At 44.0% G+C, this 27744-nt stretch overlaps 1 protein-coding gene across 1 annotated transcript in view; it reads left to right on the top strand.

Annotated features, from left to right (window-relative positions):
• Positions 1 to 27535, top strand: part of LMTK2 (lemur tyrosine kinase 2) — a 48085-nt gene extending 20550 nt beyond the window's left edge. The window contains exons 3-14 of the mRNA XM_081889071.1: positions 853 to 997; positions 2456 to 2529; positions 3655 to 3773; positions 4249 to 4336; positions 14945 to 15078; positions 15989 to 16073; positions 18006 to 18127; positions 19058 to 19207; positions 19574 to 22466; positions 24561 to 24696; positions 25781 to 26033; positions 27092 to 27535. Of these exons, the coding sequence (XP_081745197.1) occupies positions 853 to 997; positions 2456 to 2529; positions 3655 to 3773; positions 4249 to 4336; positions 14945 to 15078; positions 15989 to 16073; positions 18006 to 18127; positions 19058 to 19207; positions 19574 to 22466; positions 24561 to 24696; positions 25781 to 26033; positions 27092 to 27116 (4224 nt within the window). The 3' untranslated portion in view covers positions 27117 to 27535. The remainder of the gene's footprint in view (positions 1 to 852; positions 998 to 2455; positions 2530 to 3654; positions 3774 to 4248; positions 4337 to 14944; positions 15079 to 15988; positions 16074 to 18005; positions 18128 to 19057; positions 19208 to 19573; positions 22467 to 24560; positions 24697 to 25780; positions 26034 to 27091) is intronic.
• The last annotated feature ends 209 nt before the right edge of the window (positions 27536 to 27744 follow it).

A 27744-nucleotide genomic window follows, 5' to 3' on the forward strand; every position in this document is an offset into this window, starting at 1 on the left:
TAGTTATTTCTTGCTTTGCCCTTACAATTTCACAGCAAGGTCATAGGTTGTGTGAGCTTCTTCTGCAGTGATAGTGTTACGTCCATGCAACTAACAGATCTTAACTTATGATTCAAAGAATTTTTGGCCGTTATCCCATGTACAGCTTAATGTGTAAACATGCCCTCCGTTCTGATAAACTTAAATATAAATATATTTTTTATGCTATGCTGAACTGTACTTTACATCTTTGTGACCTGATTACAATTTGATTTCTTTTTCCCAAAACTGCTTTAATGTTTCTTAGCTTCTTCACCTTTTTAATTAAAATATGTAAAAGCCATGACCTGTGAAACAACCACAGAAGTTAATTAGGGTTGCCATATTTCAAAAAGTAAATTTGTTGAGCTATTTTTTTAGGAAGACCCCAAAATTGTTAAGCTGTTTTTGGGAACAACACAAAAATGTTGAGCTTTTTGGGGGAACCCTCCCCCCAAAATAGTGATTTTAAGCTTTTGGAGCTGTTTCCACTGCTTTCCCCATCGTTTTGCCATGCATCTGGGCATTCCCTGACAATTTGGCAAAATCTCTCACCCCCCCCCCGACACTCTTTATACACCCCAAAACCAGGACATGTCAGGAATTTTCCCAATGTATGACAAGCCTAGAGTTAAAGATCCTTTTCACAGCAATGAGGGCTGTCCCTTTGCTGCTGAAAATGTTGTTGGGGCAGGTAACTTAAGTGTGATAACCCAAGTATTGTTTCAACCAAAATTATGGGTCACATCAGGGACATGGAATAAATACTGTGCTAGTTTAAGTTTCTGAATCAGGCAACTTCTCCTTGTTCTTCTGGCCTCGTTACTTCTGTAGGAATTTGAAGATAATTTTGATGATGAAATAGACTTTACACCACCTGCGGAAGACACCCCATCTATCCAGTCCCCAGCCGAAGTGTTCACACTTACAGTTCCCACTGTTTCTTTACCAGCTCCATCACAGTTCCAGCTTCCTACAGGTAAGGTCTTTCCCTAACCCATCCCCTCCACCCCAGGACTAGTTTCTGATCCTTGGTCAATGGCCAGTATTGATTCTCTGTCTTGTGACTGAAGCTTTGCTGTAGTATTGATAGCAGAGCCAAAGCAAAATGTACATATTTCAGAGGGGGGATGCTTCTATCCTCTGACAGCTTGTGAACTAGCCACATGAGGCTGAGAGTGTGACTTGCTGGCTATGGAAAGACTTCCACAGCTCACAGTTCAGTCTCTTAACTATAATGCTCTGTACATGGTAGAGTGTAAGGATTCTATTTCTCCTGACATAACTGGGTTTTTTTTAATAGCATGGTATTGCCTATTATGTATTTTCCTGTTTTCCATGCCTTCTTTAGATGTCCCTCCCCTCTGCCTTTCCCCCTTTTATCAGTCACCCACAGAATGCTATTCCGGTAGGATGATCTTTCGTAATCTTACTTCTAAAAATATATTAAAAGGGAACAGTGAAGACTTGATAAAAATAGCTTTCATTTTGCTACCATTTGGGAAATCTGAACATAAAAAATCTAAACTTTCTAAACGTGTATTTTACTTGGATGGCGTTGTGAGTGACTTTCTCTCAACACTGGGAGTAGGAAACAAGCAATAAGATTTTTTGCGGAGGCTTTGGGTAGGATTTGTATGCAGTTCATTTTTATTTTTCTTGGCTTAAAGCAGGGATGAGGAACCTCTGGCCTGCTTACCACTCTCAGCTTTCCAGGGGATCTAATTTGGCCTCTGCAAACCATGCCCACCTGCCCATCAGCTGACATCACTGGTGACATCAGTTGATGGACTGCAGGGCAGGGTTTAATCCTTTTTGGCCGTGCCACCCTATTCTCAATTATTAGCATAAATGTAAATGTATGACTTGACAGAGCTACGGGGAATTTTTTTAAACTGCCTAGAACCTTGTGCTATGGTCTTGTGCACATTTGAGAATGACTTACTGAACACCATCAGATTTTTTAATAGGTGAACAGGCGTAGAGCTGGACTGTAATTCCCATGGTGTTGAATTAAGGTGAAACCAGCTTTTTTGTGAGAAAGTGTGGGCATGGCCTGAGGTTGGTTTCTCCTGCATTGGAAATTTGGTTCTCCATCTCCTTTTGAGTGGGACATCCTGTAATACACGGGGGGGGGGGTCAAATAAATGTACATGTACGATAGCTGTCAACATAAGTAGTCTTTGTAAATCTACACTATGTGGCCCTGACCATAGAAAGGGAATGGGGAGCAGGGAGGTGGTCTGCAAGAACTTTGGCCACATGCAAAGTGCAAAGAGGAAGTTTGAAAACACCTGGGGTTTTAAATACGTTTTCATATTACTGTAGCAAACTACTGTATTGTGCATTTATTTTTTTGGAGGGGGAGCACAAAAGTAGTTAATCAAAAACAAGATTGTGGCCACTTGTTGATGTATTGTCTTATTTTGTGTAACAGAAGGGTTGAAATCCCAAGTCGTCCGTCAAAATCTCAACTACATCCAAGAAATTGGAAATGGCTGGTTTGGAAAGGTAAGAAGTTTGTACTGATTGTTGTATTTCTCCAGTTAATTTTCTAATTCTATGATGAACAGCTCTTGAATAAATTTTGGAGTGCGAGCTTGCCAATGTGTCGGTAAGCAGCTTTAGGGGAGAACGTTCACTGTTGATATTTGAATTTCAAAATTCAGGTTTCGATGGAACCTGGTGCAACATTATTTCTCAAAACTCTTAACGAATGTGTTTGCAGCAGCAATTAGCATATTATTACTGCTTCCCTTCAGCTCTTCAAAATGTTTTGAGTGCTTAAACTGCAGAAACTTACAGCTCGAACTATAGGATGTCTACAGTTCTTGCATACTGAGAAAGCATCCCACCAAAAGGAAATACAGTTTACAAGAAGTGGGAGAGAGATTACCTTTTCCCACCCCTTTTCTGGTTTTGGTAGAGTTCATGGGGTAGCCCTGAGATGCACGACTATCCTGAATCTGACTTCTCTTTTCTCAAAGTCCAGTGTTTCATTCTGGAAACTTGACATTTTGCTGCCAGCTCGAAGAGCGTAAAGTTTGCCAACTTCTGTTGCAGGACAGATTAGATAACAAATTAAAGATGTTGGAGAACAATTCAAGGTGCACAACACCCATTCATGGTGGGACCCTTCTGAGGCATAAGAACCCCTTTTCTTCTCCCCCTGCCCCAGTGTTGTGTATGAGCAATCCATGTACCAGACGGGTACAGAGGATTGGAAGTCTGTGTGCAGCTGTCTCCACTCTGCTTAGTCAGTGAAATGATAGTGATCTGGGGCATCTAAGGAAATCTTTCCATAAGTGTCCACTCTGGTGACCATGCTCTGCATGCATGAAACCCCAGGTTCAGCTCTTGTGGTCTCCTGTTAAAGGAGCTATTGAAAAAAGAGTTGAGGTCTTAGAGACCCTGGAGAGAGCTGCTGCAAGTCAGAGTAGGTCACCCAAGGCTTGATGGACCCAGTGGTTTGACTTGGAACTTTACAGTGAAGGGTGGAAAAATAACAACAATAATGGTATAAGCAAGTTCCTGGCCTCCTTCGTCTTCTTCACATTGCCTTGTACTGACTTTTATTTTACTTGTGCACACAGTGGCTTCCTCCGTGTTTTCAAATACCTGCTGCTTGTTTTTCAGGTTTTGCTTGGGGAGGTTTACACAGGCTCCAGCGTGGCCAGAGTTGTTGTGAAGGAGCTGAAAGCAAGTGCCAGTTCCAAGGAGCAAGAACGTTTTTTGAGGCATGGAGAGCCGTACTTGTAAGTAGCATCTCAATAGCAGTGCAAAGTAGGAGGGCATGGTTAGCTTTTCTGAAAATGCATCGTTACATATTTCTCACAATGGCCATCGATAGCATTGTCCTCTGTGGTGCACATAATGTGCTCATTGTGGAGCACATGCAAAAGTGAGCTTGAAAGAATAAAGTTAGGCTACCCAGTGAGCTTCTATAGCTGAAGCAAAAGTCTGAACTCTGATCTTTTCAGTCCAGGTGCAGCATTCTGAATACTGTCACTCTGCCTCTTACCTCCATGTATGCCTATCTGCTGCATGGAAGGCTTGTGGTTCTGTCCCTCTCATTTACCGATAGCCAGGAGCAGTCACTTTCAGAAATCATTTGCTCACAGAAGTGTGCTGCTGGGTGGGCATTTCCGAGATCCCCTTGACTCATAAACCTGCAAAGAAATGGAGTATGCCTGACCTGAGGAGCCCCTCTTTGTTTCTCTTTCCCTGCAGAATTCTTCAGCATCCAAACGTCCTCCAGTGTACAGGGCAGTGTGTGGAAGCCATTCCCTATCTTTTGGTATTTGAGTTTTGTGACTTGGTGAGTAAATGCCATTTCATTGTAATAGCACAGAGCTTGATGTTTACTTGATTTTTTTATTTAAAGCATTTTATCCCACTTTTCGGAGGGGGCGGGGAGACTTGCAAATGTTAGTCCCTGCGCTCAGGCTAAGAGGTCTAAAAGACACAATGCACTGGCTTAGCACTGCACTAGGGAAGTCTTCTCTAGAACAGGGAAGGGGTGACCCCCCAGGTGGTGTTGTTGGGGCCCAAACTTCCATCAGCCCCATTCAGCATGATCACATGGATCAGGCATAGGCAAACTCGGCCCGCCAGATGTTTTTGGGACTACAATTCCAATCATCCCTGACCACAGGTCCTGTTAGTTAGGGATTATGGGAGTTGTAGTCCCAAAACATCTGGAGGGCGAGTTTGCCTATACCTGAATGGATGATAGGAGTTGTAGTTTAGCAACATCTGGAGGGGCAAAGGTTACTCATACCTGCTCTAGGGCTTCAGAAAGCTTTTCCCTGTAGCTATATTTTTAAAAGATACTTTACTTCCAACTTTCATACCTTTTCATCTGCATTTATCTAAAGCATTTTTACCCCCTCCCCCCCAGGGCCAAAAAAGGCTCCCAGAATTTACAAATCTCAGTAATAAGTTCTTGCCCTCAGGCTTGCAGGCTAAGACTATGCAAAAGGGGAAGGGATTGGGGAAGAGGAGGGTGGGGGAACCAGGTTTGGGAAGGTTGACCTGGAGACTTGTCAGGGGGTTAATTTGAACCAGTGCAGTCTTCTTGGAATTTGTAAAAACAGGCCCTGTAGAAAACCCCCCTGATATCTGGCCAAGCATCCTAGCTCACACTAAATCAGGCACTCTTCAGGGGGAGGGGGAGGAGGAAGGAAGGAATCGTTCTAACACAGATTTCCTAATTCACTGTGTTGTTTTTACACACAACAGCTTTTACAACCAGCATTTAGCAGTAAACAGCTGTTTGCATTTCCTGGCATGGCCACTTCTTGTATTCTAGGTTGGTTTTAATTTCATTTAAAATGCAGGCCTCACAGTCAGGTGTGTTGTGTGTTTATTTTACATGAGTTTACTCTCTAAGTTTAAGTGTCTGTGGTTGTCTAGTGCTCCTGGAACAAGTGTCCTTTCAGAATCTTAACAAATTAGGTGGATTGTGGGTCTGGCCTAGTTAAATTTTTTTGCAATAAGTTTCTTGTGTCCCTAGAGGTGTTCGGTGCTAATTAGTTTTTCATTTCATTTCTTGTTCTTTGGAGGTGGGGTGGGTGTAGGACATGACCTTTTTCCTGTGAAAATCTTAAATTACTTGGCAGCTATTCAGTAACTTACTTGTGCCTACATTGTGTCATGCTTCTTCTGATGAATTTAATCGGTCTCCAGGAATCTCCTGCATATTCAAGTTGTCATAGTTTATAGAATATAACTTGTTAATACTCCAGTTGCTTGAAGGCTTAGCACATCATGTCAGAAATTGTCGTGATTCTGTGGCATGTATAATCCAGGCGAGGATTTCGCTTGCCAGCATAGAATACATTTCTGTTGTAGCTGTGCAGTAAGCTTTTCGGGGAAGGAACTGGCCTTCATAAACTTCACTGCTAAATGATGGGCATACAAATTAAAATCCTGTTGCTACAGCCTGCTTCGATTAAACCAAACCTTGTCTTAGAAGTGGAATAATGTACGGCTTAGCGGCTGCAAAAACACATTGCTACTTGCAAGTAGGTGAGATGTGTGTAACTTTTGTAAGTGAGGAGAGTGGGATGTGAAGCTGGTGTTAATTGCATGCTGTGCTACATAGCCCTGTTAACATAGGCAGTTATAGCCACACTTACTTTGTGCAACTTTAATAAGTATCAGACAGTAAGTGCTTTCTCTGACCAACATAGATAGATGTTTTCCACAACACCTTTTTTTTTTTTTTTTTTTTTTTTGCTGCACAGTTGGCTCTTAACAGGCAGTGAAAATTGTGTCTGGTGGTGGTTATAAACCTCTGCAGCGTGGTGGTGGCTTTTTCCTCAGTGGTAAAAAATAATCTACCTTGACAACCAATGCATATAAGTTCTTCATTGAGACCGATTTTCACTTGCTTTCATTGTAATTCTCTGTACCTTCACTATTACCTACATGCTTGAATCCAAACAAGGACAATTGCATTGGGAAGATGCAGGTCTATACCTAAAAACCTGATTGTCTTAGAACCATAAGATTGTAGAGTTGGAAGTGCTCATCTAGTCCAAGCCCTGCAAATGCAGGAATCTCAACTAAAGCATATTGCCCACCATTATTGCCTGAAATATAAAACAAAATAGAATTGATCCACTGTGCCTAAATAGAACTGTGATGACATCTGACAGAATACTGTGTAAAGTGCTCATGAGCTCTCCTAGCCCTTCATAAGGTCTAGCTGCTGCTGTTTTCTTAAAACAAGCAATAGCTCCTTAGTTTCCTCTTGTCTCAAATGATTGTGTAGGAACTAGATGGCATGTTTGTGGCAGTCCTCTTAATCTATAATTAACTAATGGTGTATCATTTCCGATCGTCCTGAGGTTGTACCAGGTTAAAAATAGGGTAGTAACCATCTTATTAACTGTAATATATTACCCAGCTGTATGTGGCCAATCTTCCGTCAGCACACAGAATTATTTGTTGATAGCATGACAAATGAGGAGCAAAGAATCGTATTATGAAGTGGATGTAACATTATTATGGCAAGGCTGGCCGGCCTGTTAACTGGGTATGCTTCCATAGAAAGTAGCTCGTCAGGAACCTATTGCTGCAGAATGAGAAGAAGAAGTTGGCAGTTCTGGGCAGCAAGTCTGCACTCATTCTTCGGAGCATACAGTTTACCTTTAATCCTTCCTAGAGCTGTGACTGCTTGATTCTAAATTTCTAGAAAAGAGAAGTACATAGACGGGGAAGCTTGTCTTGTGTTAAAAAAAACAAAAGTGATGGGGGGGGGTTAAAAACTGACAGTCATACTGGCTCACATCAATTACTGTTTTTAACCTAGATTATTTTCTCCAGATCTAAAAGAAAGACCCTAGAGGTCTATTCTAGGGGTAGCCAACATGGTGCTTTCCTAATGTTTTTGGCTTCAGCCCCAGGAAGCATGACCAATGGTCAGGAATGATGGGAAGTGTAGTCCTCCCCCTCCATACAGCATACTACTCCTACCCAACTTTCCATAGCAAGTGCCCCTCAGCCACTCCTTCAACCTCTGGTATTTTGCAGGTTTCTAGATTCTGTCCCTTACAAGCTCTTCCTTCTGCTCTCCTTTTCTGGATTAGCCCCCACTCATTTGCTCCTTTGCAATATATGTGATATACACTACCTTGATGGCAGAAAGTGAGGGGGAATTAAAGAACCTTTTAATGAGGGTGAAAGAGGAGAATGCAAAATATAGTATGAAGCTCAACATCAAAAAAACTAAGATCATGGCCACTGGTCCCATCACCTCCTGGCAAATAGAAGGGGAAGAAATGGAGGCAGTGAGAGATTTTACTTTCCTGGGTTTCCATGATCACTGCAGATGGTGACAGCAGTCACGAAATTAAAAGACGCCTGCTTCTTGGGAGAAAAGCAATGACAAACCTAGACAACATATCTGAGGTTGTTGATTTTTCTTCCGGCAATCTTAATTTTGGCTTGGGATTCATCCAGCCCAGCCTTTCGCGTGATGAGTTCTGCATATAAGTTAAATAAGCAGGGAGACAATCTACAGCCTTGTCGTACTCCTTTCCCAATTTTGACAAACCTAGACAGTATCTTAAAAAGCAGAAACATCACCTTGCCGACAAAGGTCCATATAGTTAAAGCTATGGTTTTCCCAGTACAGTGGTGCCTCGCAAGACGAAATTAATTCGTTCCGCAAGTCTCTTCGTCTTGCGAGTTTTTCGTCTTGCGATGCACGGTTTTCCATAGGAATGCATTGAAAATCAATTAATGCGTTCCTATGGAAAACGCCTTCCCCCGACCTCTTCTGGCGGGCGGCATTTTAAAATCACCCGGGACAGCGGAGGACTTCTCCGCTGTCCGGGGCGATTTAAAAGCCCCTGGGAAGGCAGGCAGGGGGGACAAAGGCTTTCTCGCCCCGCCGTTCGGCTTCGGGACATCGTTCCGATGCCGGGCGGCGGGGGGAGGCTTTCTCGCCCGGCCGCCCGGCTTCGGGACATCGTTCCGATGCCGGGCGGTGGGGGGAGGCGTTCCTGCCCCACCGCCCGGCATCAGAACGATGCCCCGAAGCCGGGCGGCTGGGGGAGGCGTTCATGCCCCACCGCCCGGCATCGGGACGATGCCCCGAAGCCGGGCGGCGGGGGGAGGCGTTCCTGCCCCACCGCCCGGCATCGGGACGATGCCCCGAAGCCGGGCGGCGGGGGGAGGCGTTCCTGCCCCACCGCCCGGCATCGGGACGATGCCCCGAAGCCGGGCGGCTGGGGGAGGCGTTCCTGCCCCACCGCCCGGCATCGGGACGATGCCCCGAAGCCGGGCGGCGGGGGGAGGCGTTCCTGCCCCACCGCCCGGCATCGGGACGATGCCCCGAAGCCGGGCGGCTGGGGGAGGCGTTCCTGCCCCACTTCCCGGCATCGGGACGATGCCCCGAAGCCGGGCGGCGGGGGGAGGCTTTCCCGCCCGGCCGCCCGGCTTCGGGACATCGTTCTGATGCCGGGCGGCTGGGGGAGGCGTTCCTGCCCCACCGCCCGGCATCGGGACGATGCCCCGAAGCCGGGCGGCGGGGGGAGGCGTTCCTGCCCCACCGCCCGGCATCGGGACGATGCCCCGAAGCCGGGCGGCTGGGGGAGGCGTTCCTGCCCCACCGCCCGGCATCGGGACGATGCCCCGAAGCCGGGCGGCTGGGGGAGGCGTTCCTGCCCCACCGCCCGGCATCGGGACGATGCCCCTAAGCCGGGCGGGGGGGGGAGGCTTTCCCGCCCGGCCGCCCGGCTTCGGGACATCGTTCCGATGCCGGGCGGCGGGGGGAGGCTTTCCCGCCCCGTCGCCCGGCATCGGGACATGGTTCCGATGCCGGGCGGCGGGGGGAGGCTTTCTCGCCCCGTCGCCCGGCATCGGGACGATGCAACGAAGCCGGGCGGCGGGGGGAGGCGTTCCTGCCCGGCCGCCCTGCATCGGGACGATGCCCCGAAGCCGGGCGGCGGGGGGAGGCTTTCTCGCCCCGTCGCCCGGCATCGGAACGATGCCCCGAAGCCGGGCGGCGGGGGGAGGCGTTCCTGCTCCACCGCCCGGCATCGGGACGATGCCCCGAAGCCGGGCGGCGGGGGGAGGCGTTCCTGCCCCACCGCCCGGCATCGGGACGATGCCCCGAAGCCGGGCGGCGGGGGGAGGCGTTCCTGCCCGGCCGCCCTGCATCGGGACGATGCCCCGATGCCGGGCGGCGGGGGGAGGCTTCAAAAGCCGTCCGGGGGCTTTTAAATCGCCCCGGACAGTCCCGGGGCGATTTAAAAGCCCCCGGTTAGGCAGGCAGGGGGGGCAAAGACTTTTGCCCCCCGCCCGCCTTGGGAAGAGGTCCTGGACCTCTTCCCAAGGCGGGCGGGGGGGCAAAAGTCTTTGCCCCCCCTGCCTGCCTTCAAAAGCCGTCCGGGATAGCGGGAAGCGCTTCCCTGCTATCCCGGACCGCTTTTAAAATGCTGGCGGTGGGGAGCAAAGCCTTTCGCCCCCGCCGGCCTTCCTGGACCTCTTCTGAAGTCCGGAGGGGGGAAAAAGGCTTTGCTCCCCACCGCCAGCATTTAAAAAAAGGTCCCCGAGATTTCCCTATGGGCTTTCGTCTTGCGATGCAAGCCCATAGGGAAAATCGTCTAGCGAAGCGTCGCAAAACCCGAAAAACCCTTTCGTCTTGCGGGTTTTTCGTCTTGCGAGGCATTCGTCTTGCGGGGCACCACTGTAGTGATGTATGGAAGTGAGAGCTGGACCATAAAGAAGGCTGATCACCGGAGAATTGATGCTTTTGAATTATGGTGCTGGAGGAGACTCTTGAGAGTCCCGTGGACTGCCAGAAGATCAGATCTATCCATTCTGAAGGAAATCAGCCCTGAGTGTTCACTGGAAGGGCAGATCGTGAAGCTGAGGCTCCAATACTTTGGCCACCTCTTTGGAGAAGAGAAGACTCCCTGGAAAAGACCCTGATGCTGGGAAAGATGGTGGGCACAAGGAGAAGGGGACGACAGAGGATGAGATGGATGGACAGTGTTCTCAAAGCTACTAACATGAGTGTGACCAAGCTGCGGGAGGCAGTGGAAGACAGGAGTGCCTAGCGTGCTCTGGGCCATGGGGTCACAAAGAGTCGGACATGACTGACTAAACAACAACATTTGCTCCTTTCCTTAAAGTTGCTTGATGTTGGCACTTCACATGCCATAGTCATACACGTTCTCTACCCCCCCCCCCCGCTTCCCCTCCTCACACTTTCCAAATGTAGCCTTAGAACAGGGATATACTTCCTGGCTGTTATTCTCTGTTGCTATACATGGGGATTTGGTGTGTTCTCAGGATTTTCCTTACAGCTGTGAAAACTGATGCTTAAAGAAGCTGCTAATCTTGGAACCTTTCATACAGCTTAGTTTTCCAGTTGACTCCCTCTGTCGCTAAGTCACTTATATCTCCTTTAAGGACTGCCCAAGGAAGTTTACATATAAACTCTGCAAAGCTTTGAAAGAATAAGACACCTATTCTGGTCCCCACCCTCAAAAAAATTACCCCCAAATAGATGAATTAACTGCTGTAAAAATCACTCTCATCATGCCCATCAGTAGTAGCTTAATTCCAGCCAGTAACTCCAAAACCGAAAACGTTCCACTACTTTATTTTTCCATGGAATTTTTTTCTTACCTAAGTTAATTAGCAGCAGTGAATAGATACCAATTCCACATACAATATTAGCACAGCTTGGCTGTTTTAAAGATTTGTTTGCTAAATACAAGTAAAATAAGCATACTACCTTAGATCACTCTCAAGACATCAGAACATTTTCTAATGCAAATTAACCCTAATGTGCATAGGAAAATGTTCCAGAAAAACCATCACCAGTGATCCCAGCTACCTCAGAGTCATGAGAGAAATGGAGAACCATAAGAGGAAATTAAAAAAAAAACCTACTGGAGTGGGAACAAGGAGCATGCTACCTGCAAAATAAATGATTTAACAAACATTTTAAAACGTTTTAAAAATCTAAACAAAACATTTGAAGCAAATTTACAAACAGATAAACAAAGCATGTGTCTGAATAGATCCTCTGAAACAGAAACATTTTCAGCAGGCATCTAATAGAGCACAGTACAAAGCAAAAGCATACAGTGATGGTGTACTAAGATTACAGTTATGCTTGCTGCTTAACATCAATAGGCAGGGAGTTCCAAAGTATAAGCATTTCTATAGCTTGAGCAGGTGCTTTAAATATCTCCCTCTAGTGGTCTTCTCTTTGTTGCAAGTTACTGACAGGTAGTGGTCCATATGGGCAGGCAAGCCCTCCCCCTCTCCCCATTTGGGAAGTTTGCAATGATGTGGTGCAGGTTGTGTGGCAAGCCATTACATGCAAACAACTGTGTATGCAGAGAAGGCAGCCACGAAGGAGGGTTTAAGTGGCTTCCAGATAGCAGCTCTTTTTTGCTCTGGTTTTCCGATTTGGTTTTAAAATTCAGTTGCTGCTTGATGATGATGATGAAGAAGAAGAAGAAGAAGAAGAAGAGTTTGGATTTGATATCCCGCCTTTCACTCCCTTTAAGGATTCTCAAAGCGGCTAACATTCTCCTTTCCCTTCCTCCCCCACAACAAACACTCTGTGAGGGGAGTGGGGCTGAGAGACTTCAGAGATGTGTGACTAGCCCAAGGTCACCCAGCAGCTGCATGTGGAGGAGCGGGGACGCGAACCCGGTTCCCCAGATTACGAGTCTACCGCTCTTAACCACTACACCACTGGAGGAGTCTCCATTGTTTTCGGATTTCGTCCTTTTGCTCCTGCATAACATTTGCATGTGGAAAAATGGTTCTTAGGAAGCACTGTGTGTTAAGATGATGCATGTGTTATAGGAAGTATCCTCTTGGAAAAGACATTTCCTCTTCCCTTAAATTCAGGAAGAATGACTCTTCTGAAATAGCTCTTCCCAACTGCAGTTTGCATAACTTACTAGTATTAAATATATTTTCCAAAGCCTAATCTGCTAATATATAATTGGGAGCGTCTTGCTTGGCAACGTGTATTTCAGTCAAACAGTTTGATTAAATAGTTAAACTAGAACAGTAAACTATGGATCATTAGAGTGAGTTGGGTTCATACCACAGGAACCAAGGTAAGAGCAAGTCAGCCGTGCAACACTAGTGCCTTTTTGAGATTCAGTTTCCAAACCAGGTATTGGAGAAACCTAATGTATTAATTCCAGGAAAAATTACTGTAGCACATTTGAAAAATGCCATTACTGTGTGGGTAACGAATATGAGCAATGAATAGTTCTAACTTGGCACCATTCCTGAAGGAAGCCTTAAATTTTCTGGGATGCCAGTGGTAGAAACTGTATATCCTTTCCTTCCTCTGCCTTCCTCTCTCCTCTTCTGCTGAAGAGACACACAGTAGCAGTTTGGAATTGTTTGCAGAAGCCCATGAATTTCTACTAAACCAGGGGTGTCCCCCCAAATCTGTTGGGATTTTTATTTTTTTTAATTGAAGTTGTTGGGGTTTTTTGCCTAGTAAATAAACTGCCACAGGGGCCGGATTAAATCAACCAGAGGGCTGGATTAGACCCCCAGGCCAGACTTTGGATGTGCCTGTACTAAATTATTCTGTAAAGAAGCTTAAAGTACTGTATACTGATTCCTGTTACATCTTTAGCATTTTCTTTCTGAAGTTCAAAAGGGATTAGGACCACTTCACGCATAATATAGTCTTAACTGTAAATGTAAAAAAATTGTGTAAAGGTGAATGGAGGGCTGATGGTTTGGGAGCGCTTGAAGTTAACTGGTGGAGGCCTAGATGAGAGAATGCTGGGAGCCCCAAGTTAAGATCAGGATATAAAGATGTTAGCTTATATTTTAAAAGTATGAATGCAACATAATTCACATTTGCAACCATATGCTTGTCAGGGAGTTGTGGTTGGCCATAGTTTCTTCTTGAGTGTACCTTCAGAGGCAAGCCTGGGTTTGGGATTTTGCTTTGAACATGACAGCCCGTAATCTTGTTAGCTGTGAGTCTTCAGAAGCTATAAAAGGAAACTTACACTGTGTTATTCAAGTGAAGGTTCTTAAAACAAAAGAGTTGCAAATGTGTGTTGCACACTAAATATGTTGTGCATTGCAAATTAACAGATGCATCTCCAGACTGTGCTAACCCATTATGCTCAGAACTATTTTGGCCACTTGGCAGCCTGCTGTTGTGCAGAGGAAGTGTTTAAGCAGTTTCCCAGTCAAGCTTTGTTCATGCCCTTCTTCATCTCTGCTTTTTACACTTGCATTCTGGAAGGTGTGGGCTAAAGTACATTTTTGTGTGAGCTATTTTAGTGCAAATGAATTTTGAGTAGAAGCCCGTCCAGGAGAAATGGCTTCCTTAAAAAACAAAATCCCCCCCTCCCCCCGCAAAACATAGGGCAGTAGACTCATTTAACAACCTGTAATCATTTTTACTTGCAAATTGTAGGAGGTAATTCAGCAAATGGTGTCTTGCTGTAAAACAAAGTTCTCTTATGCTGCTGTGACTTTTGCCTAGTAGTTTGCTGCCATCTAGGGTTGGTGAAGCAGTTTTGCCTCTGCTTTGTGCACATGCTTCTGTAATGTGTTCATGGGTCGAGGCATTGCAGGTTAGAAGCCAGATAGAATTTAGATGCTGCCTCCAACCCAATGCTTTTCAGTTGCGCCCAGGCATTCAGCTGCCGGTTAACAAACATAGAATAGTTGAGTGGTGGGCATCCATTTATGAATGAGAGATGTGCACTTTGAAATTTACCGTGGAATTTGTGTTCCCTTCACCTGTCTGCAGTTTTCTTATACAGTCTACTGATAAGTGTCATGCCCTCTTGCTGCAGTGAATAAATGTTGAAACTCAAGATTTGTAGTACTGTAGTATCATTCTCTCAGATCAGTTCGTGTGATCCTGGTATAGTAGATGTGTTTTTCAGAATACTTGAGTGTGGTGTGAATCTGCTTTAAACCAGCCCTTATGTGCAGGGCTGGTGCAGTGTAGTGGCTAATGTATATGAGAGAGACAGGTTCAGAAGCACAGCCACTTTGCACAGAGATCAGTGCTGCTATCCATCTTTCTGTGCATTGTCATTCTTGCCTCTTAGCCCCTTTCTTTTCCTGTCCCAGAGAAGACCTGTGGGTATAGCTTCCATTTTTCATTTTCCCATAACTTTATTCCAGACCAGTTATTATATTAAGTGCATAAATAAGTCCTGAATAGCTTTAAAACAGTCACGGTGTGTACCTCAGCTACCTTTTTAAAGAAACGTTATAGAGACTTGAAATTTGACGACAGTGCTCTCTGAGTGCAAGCTTATTTATAACTAATATTTATAACCTTGTTGACTGACAAGACCTAAACTGCGCTTAGCTGCTGCTTCATTAAATAACTGTTAAGTGCAACCAGCTTGAGAAGGCATTGATGACTGTTCTTATTTTACAGGGTGACCTAAAAACGTACCTTTGCAATGAACAGGAGAACATTAAAGGAGATTCCCAAATAATGCTGCTACAGAGGATGGCGTGTGAGATTGCAGCTGGACTCTGCATAATGCATAAACATAATTTTGTCCATGGGTATGGCTGCCAAATGAATAATTCTTTTGCATGTACATTACATAAAAGACAAAGACAAATCCCTTAGTTCTGAAATACTAGATTTAGTAGGTTCTAAGGCATGCTGAATATAGCAGCAACCTTCTTATTTGCATTTCCCGCTACCCCACGCCAGAGAATATAAAGACGTTTGCGGTTCTGTTTTTTGTTTTGCTTCCATCCATGAGTTGGAAGATCACAAAGTGGAGGTTGTGGCTGCAGCATAGTCTTATAAATGCACACATTTCTTCAACCCTTTTTTATTTTACAGTTTATGTATGAATAAAATGTTGACATGAATGTGGCCGGTAATTGAACTGCCATTTTTCCACTGAAACTCAACCCTAATGAAATTGCTTGTAGTCTGTCTATGCAGTGGTTGTCTGAGGTTTCCCTGGATGACTTGCACAACAGTATTCGAAAAGCAAAACTACATACTACATTATTTTTGCTTGTTAAGAAGCGTGTTTAGCTGGCCACTTCAATTTTCTATTTTGAAGAAAAAGCAGCTGCAGGACCCCGATCTAGACCCCTTCCCCTGTTTCCTGCCAAATATATCCCTCTTCCCCCCACCCTCCAGCTGCTGTTTGTTCACAAAGATGTCATTTGCAGCAGACTGGCCTGAGATTACCAAGTGAATGTTGCAGCTTCACTCATGCTTTCTAGCCAAAGTCCAATATTTGATCCATTTCACCATTCTGGTTCTCCAGGGCTCAGATAAGCACATGCGTATGTTCCATGATGATTTTTGAATGGCTGGTGCTATATTTAAAGCTGTAATGTAATACTGTGCTGTGTCAGATGAGCTTGGCCGCATTATTGATTTTTTTTTAATCATAGGAGCTATTGTGAACTTTTGTTCTCATTGCAGTATTTTGGTATTTTTTTCCAGTGACCTAGCCTTACGCAACTGCTTCCTTACATCCGATCTAAACGTAAAAGTGGGAGATTATGGAATAGGATTCAGTAGGTATAAGGTAAGTTGACACATTTACAGAATGGCAGTGGCTAAAGTTACAAATTACTGTTTTATGTGGGCTTGCTGAACTGTGAGCAGTTCTGTAGCTTGATAATGGTGCACATTGTAATCTCCATTTTTATACTGCTCTTTGATGCATCTGTGCATGTTGGACTTCCTGATCTCCATCTACTCTTTGTTCTAGTGCAGTAATTTGCATATGTCAGTGGGATTGTGCCATTTAAGAGGTACTATATACTGCTGATATTAAGGCCTGTGCAATCTTGTGCTGGTAACTGAATCCAGTAGGATTAGGAACACTCTTAAAAAAATTAAAAGCAGCCTCTGGTGTTGTTCTGAGGCATAGAGGTAAAGGTAAAGGTACCCCTGCCCGTACGGGCCAGTCTTGACAGACTCTGGGGTTGTGCGCCCATCTCACTCAAGAGGCCAGGGGCCAGCGCTGTCCGGAGACACTTCCGGGTCACGTGGCCAGCGTGACAAAGCTGCATCTGGTGAGCCAGAGCTGCACACGGAAACGCCGTTTACCTTCCCGCTGGTAAGCGGTCCCTATTTATCTACTTGCACCCGGGGGTGCTTTCGAACTGCTAGGTTGGCAGGCGCTGGGACCGAGCAGCGGGAGCGCACCCCGCCGCAGGGATTCGAACCGCCGACCTTTCGATCGGCAAGTCCTAGGCGCTGAGGCTTTAACCCACAGCGCCACCTGCGTCCCTGTCATTCCTCCAGTAAAAATGGCAAACCACTATTGGCTGCTTCTCATTTAAAAACAGAAAACTTGTTGGAGCTTCATTTCGCCTTTCTTGCCCCATGTAGTGCATTTAATGAGCATCAAATGTACCTGAATTTATATCCATACGATGATAGTCAACACTGGTTATTTAAACTTGTTTGGATGAAATATACGGCATTAGAGTGAATAAATATTTTCTCTGCATGTCACATAGCTAAATTTCTCATTTTTGGTAAACAATTTAAATTGGTTTTTGCATTATAAAACCTGAGTGCCATGGATCAATAAAATAAAATAAAATACTAGGTTCCACCTAAATGCTTTAATTTTGTGGTCTAGCTACCAGTCTGTTTCTTGAGCAGTCTTCTTTAATGTGGACCTACATACACTCATAGGAAACACTGCCTGGACATTCTGATTGATTGACCCAATCTTATTCTTCCTGTATCCATGCTTCTGATTCTGCTGTCACCAACTTATCTCTCTGGCCGCAAATGGCACTGAACATGGTCCATGCACCCAACCACCATAGCACTGCTCTGTTGCTACAGGATAATGTTGTACATGCTTTCGCTTTCCCCCTTCCACCATATAGCTTCCACAGTGCTTCTCTGCTAAGAGACAGTAGTAGGGAGGTTGTGCAACTAGCTCAGTTCCTATGGCAGCAGTGCTGAAGTATAGAGTATAGATGTCTAGGTGAGCACTGAATTGCAGGTTTCCAATGCAGAAAGGCTGGCCAAAAGCTACAGAAGCCAAAAGGGGAAGCAAAGCCTCAGTTATACAGACTAAGTTAATCATTACTTATTGATTTTTCAGTTGAACTAAATCAATAGGAAATTCAGCCATAGAATTAAATATTGGATTTTGCCCAATACATTTCAGAGTATTTCCACCTTCTGGGGCAAAGAGATTTCTGATCATTTTTGGGTAGTGATTTATTCATGACATTTGCTTCTGAAAGACTCTACTCCAAAACACGTTGGGCACATTGCCCCAATATTCCCTCCAACTTTAGCTTCATTTTGAACCTTCATTGCATTTTTTTGGCTTTGGTTCCCTCGTGCTGACCCTTCTTTTTTGCAAAGGCAATTCAAGGGTTCTCTAATTCCAAGGAATCTGAGGCATGAGAGAACAAACAGCATTTGACAATGTCTGGTTTTTGGTAGCCCTTTGAATTTTTTGTCTCTTTCCTTGATATAATAGGAAGATTATATTGAAACAGATGAAAAGAAGCTTGTGCCTCTTCGATGGACTGCACCAGAGCTGGTGACTAGCTTTCAGGACAGACTGTTAACAGCTGAGCAAACAAAGTACAGTAACATCTGGTATGAAAACAATAGTCTAAAGCTTTGCTTAATTGAAAGTGTTTGGCCTGGTTTAGAGGGAGATCTTGGGCAGGGTTGGGACATCTGTGGCTCTCTAGATGTTGGACTACAGCTCCTGTCATTCTTTGGCTGTGCTGGTTGGGGCTGATAGGAGCTGGAGTCCAGCAATATCTGAAGGGACCACCATCACCCATCTTTGGTCAAAATCATTGATAAGTGATTGTAGACTTGGGCTTTGGCACTACCTTTCCTCTGAGAGGGGAAAGGGAAGAGAGCTTCTGTTTTCACTTAAAGCAAATTGCAGTTTGCTGCTTTATACAAACTCAAATAACTCTGGTTTGTTTACAATACCATACGTTAAAAATAAACCAGAGTTTCAAACCATGGTTTGAAACTCTGGTTTCTTGTAGCTGATTGTATCCAGAACAAACCACAATCCTATGAATTCATACGTAATGGCAAACTGCTGCCTCTTTCTAAAGGGAAAATGGAAGTTTTCTGTCCTTGCACACAGAGGAGGTAGAGAGAAAATTGGCAAGGCAGAGATTGTTGAGATTGTTTCAGCCATTCCTCTGACTGACACGAGTGTGTTAGAACTGTCCAGCAGTTCCTTTGAAAACAACTCTGCAGAGTGGATTGCTAGCATGCATATATAATATATATCTCCAAAGGCCCCATTTTAATTCTACTGAAAATGTAACAGGGTTGGGATTTACTAATGAGTAGTAGAACTGAAATAGGTTTTTGCACATCATTCCACAGCTGGATGATTTGAGCTTTTGGAGTTAGGGATCTAGACCTTGCTAGTGAATGAGTTTCACACCTAGAGTGTTTGGTATCCCTTTCAACATAGCTTATGGTCTGAGTACCATGATGGGGTAATTGTGTTGTGTTCTGGCATCTTGTTATTGAAGACTTTTATTTTTGCAGGTCACTAGGTGTAACGCTATGGGAGCTTTTCAGCGGTGCTGTGAAGCCTTACTCACATCTATCTGATGATGAAGTCCTGGTGCAGGTCATAAAAGAGAAGCAGACAAAGCTTTCAGAACCTCGTCTTGATCAGCCATATTCTGATAGATGGTAAAACTTGAGTATCTGAAGCCTATATCCAGTTATATCCCATTAATTTCATCAGTCTTTAAAATAGCTATTTAAGACTAATAGGAAAGGGCAGAGGTGGGCAGGTTGTGGCTCCCTGTGACCATCTAGTGGTATTGTGCCTGAGCAGATATTGAATATTGGGAGGTCTGTTTTGTTATGCCAAAAATAAGTCACAGTAGTAAAAAGTTTGCAAGCACTTAATAAGTAGAATAAGTTTGGCACGTTTCTCAGACTTAAGAAGACTTATTGCCTATTGAAAGGAATTGTCCTGATACAGCATTGACTTTTCTTAATGGCCATTATTACCTACATTATTGAAAATGGAATATGTTGTTCTTTTCATAGGTATGAAGTTTTACAGTTCTGTTGGCTGTCTCCAGACAAGAGAGCAACAGCAGACGAAGTGCATAAGCTTCTAACTTATCTCCGTATGCAAAGTCAAAGGGACTCAGTGATTGATCCTGAACAGTGGAATGATCTCAAGCCTGATACTTCAAACAGAGAGTCCTCTGGTAACTCTGCCTTTCCAATCCTGGATCATTTCACAGGCAACAGGTTTGGCCGTGAGATGGAAGAAGTTCTCACGATAACTGAAACAAGTCGAGGGCTCAACTTTGAATGCATCTGGGAAGCAGCCAAACAAGACCACTTTGAATGCAGCCAGGCAAATCCTGATGAGGGAATGACTTACACCAATATCTTCTTCCCGGTGGAGGTTTTTGAGAATACACTTACGGAGCAAGGACCTGGGAATCAAGTTGAAAGTGGGCAGGATGTGCTTCGTGTCCCTGGGGAACTTCCCGTGTTTAATGCCCAAAACCCTTCTGTTGGAAATGATTATTACATCCAGTTAGAAGAGAAGAGCAGAGACAATAGTGTAAACTTTGATAACCAGGATTCTATATTGATGACTGACATGGATAGTCATGCAGTTGTAAAGGACAAAAACTCTCACTTCATAGTTCTTGGGGACTTTGCTGCTGAATCCACTACAGATGGGGACTCTCTCCATTACAATACATATCCCAAGGAACAGGATTTCCGTGTTCATTGTCCTGAAAGTCCTTTCCAAGATATATTTAGTGATATCGACAGAATGGAACAATTTACAGATATGAGAAACAGGTTTGAGTTGGCTGATCTAAATGATATTCATGTCGAGCTTGAAGCAGTTTCATATTCAGGTCTTGAGGAGTCTGTAGTTGATCAGCTCCAGAAGAGAAGTCCCAGACCTGCTTCTGAAAGTGAAGCTGTTTGCTTGCAGGAGGATATCATAATGCAGTCCGATCCTAGCTTACTGACTTCAGAAGAGCTGTCGGATAACTTTCTTTTCCTTCAAGAGAATAATTTACTAAAGGGGGCACTGAGTAACAGAACTGGTGGTGGTGACTTAAAAAGAGCATCTGACAACACAAAAGTGCTAGATCCACCAAATACAAACTCTCTGGGGGTTGAACTTAAAATGGATGGGAATTCTCCAGTCCATGAAGACGAACATTTTGTGCAAATGAGCACAAATAAAAACAAAAGTATTCCGCCCCAGCCCCTTATGCAAGGTCAAATGTCTCCCAGGTCACCTGCGATGGAGAAGGAGCAGGTATCCCCCTTATCAGGAACTGAAAAACCCTCTCCTAACATAGAAGTTAATGATAACTCTGCCCACAGTATTGATTACTCTTACCTTGACATGGATCAAGTCTCTGAAGCTGGCTTTAATGAAACGTTATCCATGAATGCCAAAAACCAAACTAATGGGAGTAGCCCCGGTCATAGCATTGCACTCCATGCTCAAGAGGAAGAAAGAGAGCAGAATAAGCAGGAACTTAAATGCAATAGTAGTTCTTGGGGGGAGCTGATTGAGGATCTGAAGAATAAGCCATCTGGATTAGAGCAAGGTGATGAGTATATTCTGGAGCCAACTGACGATGCTTTAACCGAGGTTCAGAAATGTAACAAGGAGACCCCGATCAAAGACATTGCGCTTTCGCCTGTCCTTCCTTCAGACCGTACAAGTCACGACAGTCTACTGGAGGACAGTTTATCAGCTCCCACACAGAGTATGGGGCAGTCTATTGATACACCGGACTCATTGGATTCATTAGATGTTATTGAGGTCTTAGAGTCTTTAGTGGGTCAGAGCCCACAGAAACCTTTGCCACCTGATAAACCTGCTGACAGTGGCTATGAAACTGAAAACCTGGAGTCTCCTGAATGGACTTCACACCTTGTTGGCAGCAACTCCACTGAAGACATGGCTTTGTCCAGTGCTGCTGGTGATGGTCTTTTGCGTGATAAGCCTATGATCATTCTGTCGCCAGATGTCAATACAGACTTAGACACAGCAAATACCATGGACACATTTGAAGGCATCTCTAAGACTTCTTTTGGTGGCATCCAGAATTCGTACAGAGATTCCGCCTATTTTTCTGATAACGATTCTGAACTAGATAAGAAATCTGAGGTTACAAATACATTGGCAGATGCTCAAGTACGAACAGAGGGTGGTATGTGCAGTGACTACTTTGAAATAGAAGAGCATAAAAATGCAGAAAATCGGTCAAGTGATGATCAAGTAGCCAGTCACCAGTTCACAAAGAACTCACGCTTGCAGCTAGAGTTGGAGGAGAAGCTGGAGACCACTGAAACAAAGCAGGAGTATCTTCATAAAGGTGACAAGACAGCTTCATTGCTACCTGTGGTAGAACTAGAGCCTACTGATGAAGATGACATTGAGATCATATATGAGGATTCCCCCAGAAGTGTCTCTTGCACAGGCACTAACACAGCAGACTTCCTTCCTGAGAGAGATCTAAAGCTCACCCCTAACTTGTATGGCCCTGCTGAAGTGTTGGAAAAATCCTTAGTGTGCCACTTTGAAGGTCACAATAAGTTGAAAGAGCCAGACATCGAGGGAAAATACCTTGGTAAACTTGATGTTTCTGGGATGCTTGATCTGTCAGTGGATGGGGATGATGCTGATGAAGAAGATGAGAACAGTGACGATTCTGAGGATGATATGAGAACTTTCCACTTGCATGGACTTAGCTCTGACAGCGATGAGGAAATTGTCCACCAAGTACCGGTGATCCTTACGGATAGGGATGATGGCAAACATCTAAGGAGCTTGTTAAAACATCCGAAGCCACCAGGGCAGAACAACCCTTCTGAAAACTTTATGAAGAATGAGAGGAAAGCCGTAACGTTCTTTGATGATGTCACAGTCTATCTTTTCGATCAGGTATCTGATGCCTTTCTCGTTATTTGTTCTCTAAAATGTAAATGCCTGCTGGTGGTGGAAAGGTCACCATCAGTTTGGAAACCTTGGGCTCACTGTGGCAAATGGACGTTTGTGCAAGGATGTAGGGGAGGAGAAGACAGAATAGCCACATAATCTCAGAGGCCAGAGTTTTCATAATCTTTCCTATGCAAATATTTTGTTGCAGGGGAAAAAACATAGAACCTAAATATTGTGTGTTTGCGGGAGTTCACGATAGAGATTAAGAGAATCTCAGGTCGGGAAGAGTGCTGTTAAGCTCAGTTTCCCATGGACTTTTGGTTGACCACTGTGAGAACAGGATACAGGGCTAGATGGGCCACTGATCCTGCAGACCCTTCTTGTGTTTTCAAAAGCTGTGCAAGTAATGGATATGCACACTGATCACAGTAAGCCATAAAAAGATGTGCTCAATTTGATTGTGCCCACTCTGCTGTCTCTGGCTTAGCACGATGTCCAAAGTACAGATTGCGGTTCTGCTCTGATGACTTCCTTTTGGATTGAAACAAACCTTAGTTTGGTTGTAATGCTAAAGCCAGAGATCGTGATTTGTTTCCTCTTCCTACAGTTTGGTGCTTTCACAATAAATCATTGCCACAACACGTCAGCTGTGTTAAATCATAAAAGAAAGTGAAAAGCCTGAATTCCTGTTGTCCCACATGATTTTTAAGGGTTTGAACTAAGATGGACGAGTGGAGTTGATCGTTCATTCTAAAATAAGAGCATCATAGAACAGGTTTATCAGCTCCTCAATCTATCCTGTTTAGTCCATACCTCGTTTGTACAGAGGTAGGTAAATACAATTAAATATAACTAAAATATTCAGATTACCAGTAATTTTCCTAGTCAGTGTCCCACTAAGAAGTGGCCTTCTATAAAGAAATATATCATCCTGAGCCATGCTGCATTAACTGTATCAAACTCGCCTCCTAATTGCACTAAATGGCAATGATTTAAGCAAAGAAGCACATGGGGATCGAAACAGTTGGTGGTTACTGTAACCTACAGTTGTGATTGTGAAGAACACTGGGGTTGCCTGTAGTTCTTTGAGTTAGAACGGTTGTGTGTGTACACTCCCTCTCCCTCTCTGAAAATAGTTGACCTACTTTACAGAATTCCAAGGTTGTGTATCTAGTTCCTACTTCTGTAATAAGATAGGCCACAAGGTGCCTTTTATACCTTGTGGGAAAGCAAACTAGCACAGCAAATTGAGGCCTTTAATTATATAAAAAAGCAGCAAAACAAAAAACAAAAAACCAAACCTCTAGAAATGAACGATGATTAGGTTTGCGGAATGGTGCAGAGTTTCTTAACTTTTGAGTGCTGTCCAAAATAATTGAGTTATGTTTTACACCAAGATCTTTTGGTCTGTTGATCCACACAAAAGGTTTTATACGGTAGGAATCTTTTTGGTACTTGAGGGTGCTGTATTGTGGGAGCTGTGGTTCTTTCTGGAAGTCCGGTCACAGAAGATGTTGCTGTTGTTGGTAACCCTCCCCATGTATGGTGACTCCCCATACCAAAAGTTTCCCCATCAGGCAATTAGGTTTGAAGATGCCTTTATTTTGAGCTGAAGGTGAGTGTGTGGGATCCCCCTGCTGACTTTCAGCCCTGGCTGCACCTATTTTTGCGTTAACCCTGCCCACTTCAGGCTTGCAGCCCCTGGAAATAAGAGTACGGTAAATGCCATGCAGTAACAACGGTAAACAGTTGTAAAATGAAATGCATGATGATGCAGTTGCTAGCTAGATAGCTCAGCTGGTTAGAGCGTGGTGCTGATAATGCCAAGGTTGCAGGTTCGATCCTCATATGGGACACCTGCATATTCCTGCATTGCAGGGGGTTGGACTAGATGATCCTTAGGGGTACCTTACAATTCTATGATTCTGTGAACTTGGTGGGTAGTACATCGACATCCCCACCCCTATCCCCCCAAACCAAGAAAATCTGGGCTGCTTTGAAATACCACACTGTAGATCTTCAATATGGTTTCAAATGGTGAAGCATCACATGCATACAGTAATGGAAGTAATCGTATTTCTTGGGATTATTTTTTAGGAAACACCAACCAAAGAGCTCGGAAATCGTGCTACAGAATCAAACCACTCGGATTCTGATAACACTCCTGTTCCTGCTTCAGGCCCTGGTTACTTGAATAAATTTACAAATTCAGAGAGTTCTACAGATGAAGAAGGTACTTAATATTTGGCTTGCAAGTTTAAGTGTATTCCTTTATAAAATTAAGATGCAGAGCTCCCAAGCGAAACAAGTGCGTTTTCTTCCACTCGTTTCTTTGCTTGAATGCTTGTTCTAACTGACCATGTTCATCGGGAATGTACATAACTTTGAATTTTGTATTACTACCAATGATTAATCTAAAACCCAGCTTGCTTCAGTTTAATCCAATTGCAGTTTCCCCATAAAGATGTTGGTGTTTCAGTGATCTTAAAAGGAGGACCATGGCTTAGTAGCAGAGCTTTGCATGCAAAAGGTTTCTGGTTCAACTAACGACATTTCTAGATTGGATAGGGATAGTAATCTTGTCTGGAAGCCTAGAGAGTTGATGCCAGACAGTTCTGTGCCAGATATGCCAATGGGGTATCTCATTATGAGGCAGCTTCCTCTGTATAGATAGGATATCCACCCTTACTTTGTTTTAACTGTGGTTTCCTTTCACTTGTGAAGCTTCTGTTGATGTGTTTAGAATTTGCTTGGTCACCCACTCTATTGACTATATGAACATAAAGGACAAAGCTCCGAAATAACTTTTAAATGTTGATCACATGCTGAACAGAAATTCCACTTTTCAGTGTAAATATTCAGATTTAAGTTTAAATTTAAGGAAGTGTGGTGGTCTGCAAGGAGAAACCCAATCAGAAGAGTTTGTTCCTTGTATACCATCCATCCCTAACAAAGAGAATATATAAGGGAATCTGGTGACAAAGTCTGTGCTTCTCTTTGCAAAAATCAGTGTCATGCATCACCTTATCTTTTTTATAGGCCCCTATTTTGCCCATGTGTCTACCTAAGGATTCAAAAATCTGGTTTTGTGCTCTTAGAAGTAGGAAAATACAGCATGTGTGTGCTTCATTATCATATGTCCAATTTTGCATACAGTTCATCTGCTTCAGTTGATGCATTTAAAGATTTCTGATACTGGCTATAAGCCTAATCCACAGAGAATGTTCTCTGAACTAATTGCAACTTCCATTCCCTGGAGGTTTCGGCATTTTCTCCAGATTTTTATTTTATTTTAATGTGTGTGTGATTTGTTCCAGGTGGAGGTTTTGAATGGGACGACGACTTCTCTTCTCCAGAGCCCTCTTTCATAGCAAAGGCAGCAAACAGCCTCATTAGTTCCAAGCCTTCTCTTCAGACCTCAAAGTACTTCTCCCCACCACCACTGCCTCGAAGCTCTGAACAAAACTGGTCGAATCCTTTACCTTACTCCAGGTTCTCTATCTCTCCAGCAAACATTGCAAGCTTCTCGCTCACTCACCTTACGGATTCTGATATTGAACAGGGAGGCAAGTATTTTCCTTCAAGCACTCGTTTGTTACATCAGTATGGTTTTCGAGCAATGCTTGCTCAAGCGATTATTAAAAGATGATAAAATCTTGAGTAAGGAAAGTAGATCTACCTTCTGCCCATCCTTTTCCTAAATAGCTGCTGCCTGTTGTTGTTGTTGTTGTTGTTCATGGCTCTCCTTTGTAATCCCTATGTATTTGACTTTCCTGATTTATACCTACTACTTCCTTTTCTTTTGCGTCATATGTAGCTTTCCTGTAGAAGTGGCTTCACTGTGTGGCAAGATGGGTGGATTTTAGGTGGCAGAACAGAGAGTAAAATCTCAGGTAGATATGTCTGGCCTATGCAGCCCACCCAGGTGGTTCTTTTGCCCAGTCTTCACTGGAAACGAATAGGAGTGGTGCAAGCCCTGAACTGACTCTGTTTTGCCCAAAAGAATTCCCAAGTCCTTTGGAATTTAAAGCACACCAAATAAGCAAGTTCACGACTGGCTAGATTATTATTATTTTTAATCATAAAACTAGGATATTTTTGAGCACCTAAATGCCCCTGGAGCTTGTGGGTCCTTGGTGTTTGGTATAGGAGCTTATATTAGGTTCAGCAGAGTGCTGATTAGATAGGAGTATTTGCTTGTTTATCATTAAGGCCAGTGTTTAAATAGTGCAGTTAGCTCTATTATGTCCTGACATTGAACTGTGCGATTTAGACAGTTGTGCCTGACAGACTTCCAGCTGTGTCCCTGGGGTTGATTTCATAACAGGAGATGGATAATTCAGGTGCTTTTTAAACATCAGAATCTCACTTTTGGAGGAGGGGGAAACGGGCCAAACTGCTGGGGCACTATTATGGTACAATCTGTATTTGATTGCCACAAAAATGCACCCGTGTTCTTTTCAATACTTTCACACCCGCCTGCTGCAATTTCAGCAGAGCTTATCCAGGAAAAGATCCCTGGGAAACAGGCCTTGAGAGGATTCCACAGTCTGAAGGAACTCATTCTGGAGGCAGAATATTCCAAAGCCTCACCCTCTAATAATAGCCTTGTGTCTCTTAACAGGGAGCAGTGAAGATGGAGAAAAAGACTGAAGCTTCTTCCCTCGGTGAATGGTCATCGTTTTGTGGGGAGTCACTTCTGCTTTTTGCCTAACAGCCAATATTTTCATTTTCAAAAACGACGACTACCCTCTTGCATCTGAAAACAAAGCAGACCTGCTGAAATCCAATAATCAAGATGTTTGCACACCCTGAAGGCAATGTTAGATCAAGACCTGAACTTGAAGGTGGATGTTACTTTTTGTAGTGTACTGTGTTTTTTTTTGAAAACTGGTGCATTTTGCATTTCCTTTAAAAATATATATCATGTGCTAGCTTTCCCCTTCTCCCCCCTCTCCTACCCCCAAAGTACTTGAAGTATCCTGCAGACAATTTGTAACAAATATGTACAAGTTATGCTCTGGTTTATATATAGGATTGTACCATACCCTTTTGTATTCTCAGTGTATTATCTCTATGAACATGTAAAATTGTACATAGCTGAGCAGAAGGTGGCTATGTCACTTGAAGCTGCCTGACTTGAGAGCTGTTGTGTAGAAAGCCATATCTCAAAGACTTCACACCTTGCTTAGCTGCAGATGCACTAGTAACTGCCCTTCCCAGGTCCCTTTGCATTGTACAAAGCCATTCCTCTTTGCTTCTTGATTGATGGAAGTTGTTG

This window comes from Podarcis melisellensis (assembly GCF_964234715.1).
Source record: "Podarcis melisellensis genome assembly, chromosome: 14".
In the NCBI taxonomy this organism is placed as follows: Eukaryota; Metazoa; Chordata; class Lepidosauria; order Squamata; family Lacertidae; genus Podarcis; species Podarcis melisellensis.